We start from the raw sequence: 6,356 nt of genomic DNA, 5'->3' as shown, positions 1-6,356 counted from the left end.
GTAGCTTGTGGCTTGTAATGGGGTCCTGAAGTTATGGAGGATACATTATTGTGGACGGGATCATGATGGTCCAAACGGAACAGGGCTGTGGGGCAACCCTGAGTAGCCACTGTAGCGCAGTGGAAAAAGGCACCAAATTCAGAGGGACTAGCCATTGGTTCGAACTATTTAGAGTTCAATTCATTTTCTCTCTGTCACTGATTGGCGGAGCCTATTATAGGCGTCAAAGCGGCGCGTCAGCGTGCTCGTGCGCCTTACCCAAAATGAACTCCAAGTACATGTTAGCTAGGAAGATCTGAAGGTCTCCCCTTATGTTTTTTTACTAGTTATATATTCTCACTGTGTTAACAGATGTGGTAGTGAATTTTAAAAACATCAAAGACAAATGATGCCTTAGCTGCTGCCCTGATTTTAAGGCAAAAATAGCTTTCCAAATTGGCGATACTAAACTGTTATCCAAAACTTTCTTTCCTAGTCAAAGTTCTGCCTTCTCTGGTGTTGCTGCTCTGGGTTCTTGACATTAGATTGTACGACCAGTACTAGTAATGCATTATTTACTTTAGACATAAGGTTTGAATGATAGAATTTATTCGATTCATCAGCAAAGTTTGTGATAAAATTTAACGGTTTACTAAAAACCTATGAAGTCCACGGAAAGAATATTCACGATCTATTAACTGAACGGCTCAAAAAATCTTTTTAAGCCCGCAACGAAGAATAAATCACATGGTATTAAAAGTCCAATTTCAGCAGAATTGATGATTTAATTTTGAATGAGATAAGTTTTAAATTTTCAGAGGTTTAAAACGCATGTTCCAAAAGCCGAGCTGGTTTAATGGTTACAGTTGCAAGCGCATCAGATCTCGTTTCATTCGTGCACCTACAGGGAGAAACTTGTCTAGTAAGGCTTGGCCACGGTTAAGTCGATTTCCAGGTTCAAGAAGTCATTGCCTGATTTCTGAGGCCAATAGCCCCCACTACCAGACCCGTGGTTATCATCGTCGCTTGAATCGCTTCCACACACGCACCATCCGTTGCCGTCTCCGTTGCCGCTCTCGTCACTGTTACTCTCTATGGTGCCACTATCATCACTACCACTTTCAGTGCTTCCACAATCTCCTTCAGATATGTGATCTTCATCTGTTGTTGTGTACCCGTCCGTAGAATAAGAGCTAAGTTGGCCATCTTCCTCGGTGAAGTTACCAAAGTCGTGAACTGTCACGCTGCCACCACTGGTAGGGAAGTCGGTCACAAGTGTTCCGTCCGTGGTGACGTTCGAAAAGCCGGTGGTTCCGCTTTCCTCGCTGTGTCCTTCGTTGCTGCCTTCCGTACTTCCTTCGTTGCTCTCTTCATTACTTCCTTCCTTACTTCCATCATTGCTGCCTTCCTTACTTCCCTCGTTGCTGCCTTCCTTACTTCCTTCCTTACTTCCATCATTGCTGCCTTCCTTACTTCCCTCGTTGCTGCCTTCCTTACTTCCATCATTGGTGCCTTCCTTACTTCCCTCGTTGCTGCCTTCCTTACTTCCTTCCTTACTTCCATCATTGCTGCCTTCCTTACTTCCTTCGTTGCTGCCTTCCTTACTTCCTTCGTTGCTGCCTTCCTTACTTCCTTCGTTGCTGCCTTTCTTACTACCTTCCTTGCTACCTTCCTTACTTCTTTCGTTGCTGCCTTCCTCGCTAATGTCCTTGCTGTCTTCTTTGCTACCACCTTTGCTGCCTTTCTTGCTATGTTTTCTTCTATATTGAACGATTTTTTCGTCTTCCGTGATGTTTACTTCAGAATTATCTCGATACAGACGTCGCCCGGCGGCGTCCGCAGTGCTGCGCTGCAGACCACTGCGGAAAGTAAATTTAGTCGAATTTTGTATTGCTCAGGACGATAATTAACGCACTTTTCAGTGTCAGCTTATAAATTCATGTGAGGGAAAACATTTTTTCCAGGCTTCCTATCTATAAAAAAACTCCGTATTACCCATATTATCAATGGCATGGAGTAAAAATGAATTGTAATGCATATTAAAGGTTAATCTATTCAATGCACTCAAATTTGCCGCTAATTGAATTTGTTTTGTTTTATTTTAATTTCGAATTTTAGTGTCCGTCCACACGAATGTTTCTTAATTTTACTGGCAAGTTCAGTCCAGCTTCACGTCTAAATTCTTCTCCATTTGAATCACTGTCATTACGTTTTTTACTCATTACGTTCTTAGCCGCAGTTGCTCAAGTTGCGGTATTTCTAAAACATCATTACCGATTTTTCCGCTTCTGCAGCAGCTTTTACACAGATTTCATCACCGAATTTTGTTGCCGCCAGTGAATTTATTTGATCTTTAGTATATTAATTTTTAAGTGCAGGTGATGTGCGATGTTTCAATTTTAATTCAAGTTTCTCTTACCTGAGCCTCGATTGTTAGCAAATTTATTGTTCTGAATAGGATTTAACTTAAGAGTGATGAACGGTTAATTTCGATGAGAAAATAAACATTTGCAAAATCTGCATAAAACTATCGTTGATCAATGCAATACTACTTGAAAATATTGCAAACAATTTCAATAAATAGAACAAAGGCGAACAACAATTAACATTTTAAATGTCATAACATCGATAAACGTGAACGTAGATCTAAGATTGGTAATCAGTTGAATGCTCATCAGAAATAAACCCTTTAGCAACCTGCTACCTTGCAAGTGCAAAATATTACATTGCATTCATACCACATTGCTGAATTTATTAATTGAAAAAGACCTAACATGTGACAAAAACCTCCAACTGGGATGCATAGGCAGCCTGAAATTGAAGCCAATATATTTGTCCATTTGGACGAATGATCTTCAAATATAAACAAAAATCGCCCTTATGAACGGTGAACGATATGTACAGCGAGACGCTTAAGAGTTAAAATGCCTTCATAGAACATAAAAATAAAAAAGAAGATTGTTCACCTTCTGTAGATGGGGTCTGATGGTCCGAGGCCTCCTGACGACACTCCTATGAGCAAGTAAAAAATAATAAAGAACAGACTAGATTTAACTTTAACACTCAATTTATGCATGATGTAAAGCGCAAGATGGTGAAACATCGGCTTTTAATTTATAAATTTCATCGCAGACCTACTTAATAAGCATTAACGAAATATCGTTTTTCAGTGGGATGTTTCAGTCCCAAGTATCTTCAGAACTGTCTCATGCGTAGTTAATTATTAGAACAGTAAAAACACTTACAATTGACAGGGACTCGTGTAGTAGTCCAAGAGTGTTGATGTTATTTTATCGTTACACAAGAGATTCTAGACAGTTTATTGGGCGAGGGAAGATTTTAGAGGGGGAACAGGTACTCCGTTCAACGGTAGCGTAAAGTTTCTATGTATTGGTAATTGAAACCTGATTTTGCGAAAAATTTATTAATTTCCTTCTTTATTTACTACAGAGCATACAAATTTAATTGATTTTGCTCGTATTCCAAAATGCAAAAGATGAATATTTATAATTACTAGCTCCGGGAGAGAGAATATATTTTTTTTGCAGAGAATACTGAAAATTTGACCTTAATGTGGAAGTTTTTGTATAACCATTTACCGCTCCAGCGCTATATTAGCCTAAATCAGGTACTAGACAGTTAGGCGTCCTTATAATTTCGCTATTCCCTCTAATTTGTACAGCTTTCATTGAGATGAGAAATTTCATTTATTTCTCTCATTGAGAAATAAATGAGTTTAGAAGAATTATTTCCGCCTTAGCTCTCCAACGACTCCCACATTGAAAAAAAGGCAATTGTTTCGGTTTCAACAATTTCTCAGCAGCTTCTGTTATTTCGTCTGAAAATAAACATCTATATTGATCAAGAATACAGTTAAATACAACGTAAAATATTCTTTGCAAAATCGTAATTTTTCTCGTGGACAGCATTTTCGCAATATCTAATTAATTTTGTAGTGATTTTGAGATGTGACTACCGTGAATAGGCTAATTCAGGCATCGAGTTAAGGCTGTGAAACTGTTTTACTATTGATAAATTTTGAATTGTTTTCAAGATCTGAAACTCATTTACACGAGTTGGTAAGCAACTCACCTGATGCCGGGAAGCAGATCTGAAAAATATCAGAAAACAGTTAAATTAAACATGGATCTCGCTGCAGGTTTGACAAAGTGTGAAATGTTTCATCTGCGATAGATTATCCCTGCTGTAGGTCTAATTGCATGCGAGGAGGATATTTTTAAAAACTGCCTCATCAGTCAATATTTGCAGTAAATATTGAGAAATAAGAATCGGGTGATTTAATTGTAGAGCTGAATCGAAGATTACTGTAGGAAGAATATGAATAGGATTCATTTGTCAACCAATGTAAACGCGGGGATCGGATCTCGTATAAAAAATCGTAAATATCATATCAGGATTGCCGCTTAACGCCCATTACAGGTGGAGGCTAAGAAAAGATTACTAAAGAACTGTAGATTGTCATCTCTATTGGATTGACCCGTTTAAAAATTACAAGTATTCTACATAAATTATTTAGAAAAAGGATTCCCTTTAAAATTAACCTCAATTTTAAATGCCTACGGTTTAAAGACAGCAGTCTGCACTGAAAATATAATTAGTTGAACTTACCGCCAGAGTGGCGCAGCATCCCAACAGCAGAAGCTGCATCTGGAAGCACAATGGAAACTGAATATTATATTCATTTTTAAACAAGAAATGGTTTGATCTATAATTTTAATGCAGAATACATCAGTTTACAAACAACCAACTTGTTGCAAATCTACGGGTGAGGTGAAATTTATCGCAGTAATTTTACCATGGTCGTAAGCCTCATTCAGAAGCTCAAATAAGAAAAATAAATTAATGGTTAACTCGTGTCTTGATACTCGTTAATTCATAAGGCTCTCACCTTCATTTTTGTTTTGATGCTCGAGTTTTTGCTCAGTGCACTAAAATCTCGGTTAAGTGTGGAGTTTCAAAGACACCTAGGGTCCAATGTTGGCAACGGCCAGAGATGGACTCTATAGTTCGTGACAGCCGTTGCTCTTTTTAAAGGCTCGCGCACCGTGCAAGACTTCACTGCAGTGACGGTTTCATTATATCACTTTCATAGTCGCTTGAAAAATGACTGTGACTCACACGCGCTTGATTTGCGTATACTAAAGGAATTGTATACGTGACTTTTGAATGATAGTTCAATTATAAGTGGGCAGTAATTGATTGATCCAACTACCGTACTACGTGATAAATCAATTCCAGAAAACGCATGATAGTGCCCTCATTTTTCCGCGGTCTTTTGGGGTAAAAATATAACGTATGACGAAGAAGCCCTTTTTTCATCACGGCATCTCTTCTTCTGTTGCAGTTTGGCAGTAGCATATTGTAAAGATATGAAATAACAGACCACGTGACATATCGCTTATTTTATTTATCGCGTGCGTCTTTATACAGGGTGGGGCAGAGCCGATTGGGCAGTTTTGAGGCGAAATAAAAGAGTAATGGAGGTACATAAAGAAGAAAGTTTATTTTCCTAGAGGTTAGCATAACATACCATTTAGAATACTTATGTTTTGAAAATAATATCAGGAGGATGGTGACCGTTAGCTGCAACACACTGTTGGAGTCGTTCTTGGGGTCTCTGAGAGGTGATTTACAGTGGCCTGCAAGGTCACTTGATTTCAGCATTTACGATTTCTTTCTTCGGGGACATCTAGAAGAAAGAGTGTTCAGAAGTTGCCCTCACACCCTACCACAGCTAAGGGAACGGATTATTGCAGAGGTTATGGCCATACCTCGCCATATGTGTGAACGTGCTTTAGGTAACTTCCGAGAACGACTCTAACAGTGTGTTGCAGCTAACGGCCACCATCTTCCTGATATTATTTTCAAACCATATGTATTCTAAATGGTATGTTATGCTAACCGCGATGAAAATAAACTTTCTTCTTTATGTACCTCCATTACTCTTTTATTTTGCCTCAAAACTGCTCAATCGGTTCTGCCCCACCCTGTACATATAACAAAAGTAGTGTTGCATGAAATTGCTGGAATACGTACGTGCTTCACTTTGAGTGATTAAACGTAATTTGTTTAGAAACTTTTCTCAAATTGGAAGTGGTTGTTATTGTATTGATTGTATTGGAGGGAGTATCTGAGAATGGCTGGGCATAAGATACGTTTTATGTTAGTTTAGAAGTGCTATGATCTATTAATTTTGTGCAAATTCATCTGTATTCCGTCTGTTTTGAAGGAGATTCGTTTAGATTTTGTAATCTTTGTTGTAATTAGCAATTTTGTACTGATGTGTTATTCTGTGGAATGACACGTTATGTTTTAGAACTGTACACTCGCGTGGGTGCTATCCTCTTGTTATTTTT

General features: G+C 38.4%; 1 protein-coding gene across 1 annotated transcript; it reads right to left on the bottom strand.

Annotated features, from left to right (window-relative positions):
• Nucleotides 1-687: 687 nt before the first annotated feature.
• LOC108669704 (hyphally regulated cell wall protein 1) lies at nucleotides 688-5,012 on the bottom strand. The gene is made up of 5 exons (XM_018157108.2): nucleotides 4,889-5,012; nucleotides 4,609-4,647; nucleotides 4,072-4,090; nucleotides 2,946-2,991; nucleotides 688-1,838 (listed from the first exon to the last, which is right to left on the bottom strand). The coding sequence occupies exons 1-5, from the start codon at nucleotides 4,892-4,894 to the stop codon at nucleotides 899-901; spliced, it is 1,050 nt and encodes a 349-aa protein (XP_018012597.1). The 5' UTR covers nucleotides 4,895-5,012; the 3' UTR covers nucleotides 688-898.
• Between the last annotated feature and the right edge of the window lie 1,344 nt (nucleotides 5,013-6,356).

The sequence above is a fragment of the Hyalella azteca genome, unplaced genomic scaffold, assembly GCF_000764305.2.
Source record: "Hyalella azteca isolate HAZT.00-mixed unplaced genomic scaffold, Hazt_2.0.2 contig13241, whole genome shotgun sequence".
NCBI lineage: Eukaryota > Metazoa > Arthropoda > Malacostraca > Amphipoda > Hyalellidae > Hyalella > Hyalella azteca.
Note: the sequence above shows the minus strand (reverse complement) of the source record. Positions and strands in the feature narration are given on the sequence as shown.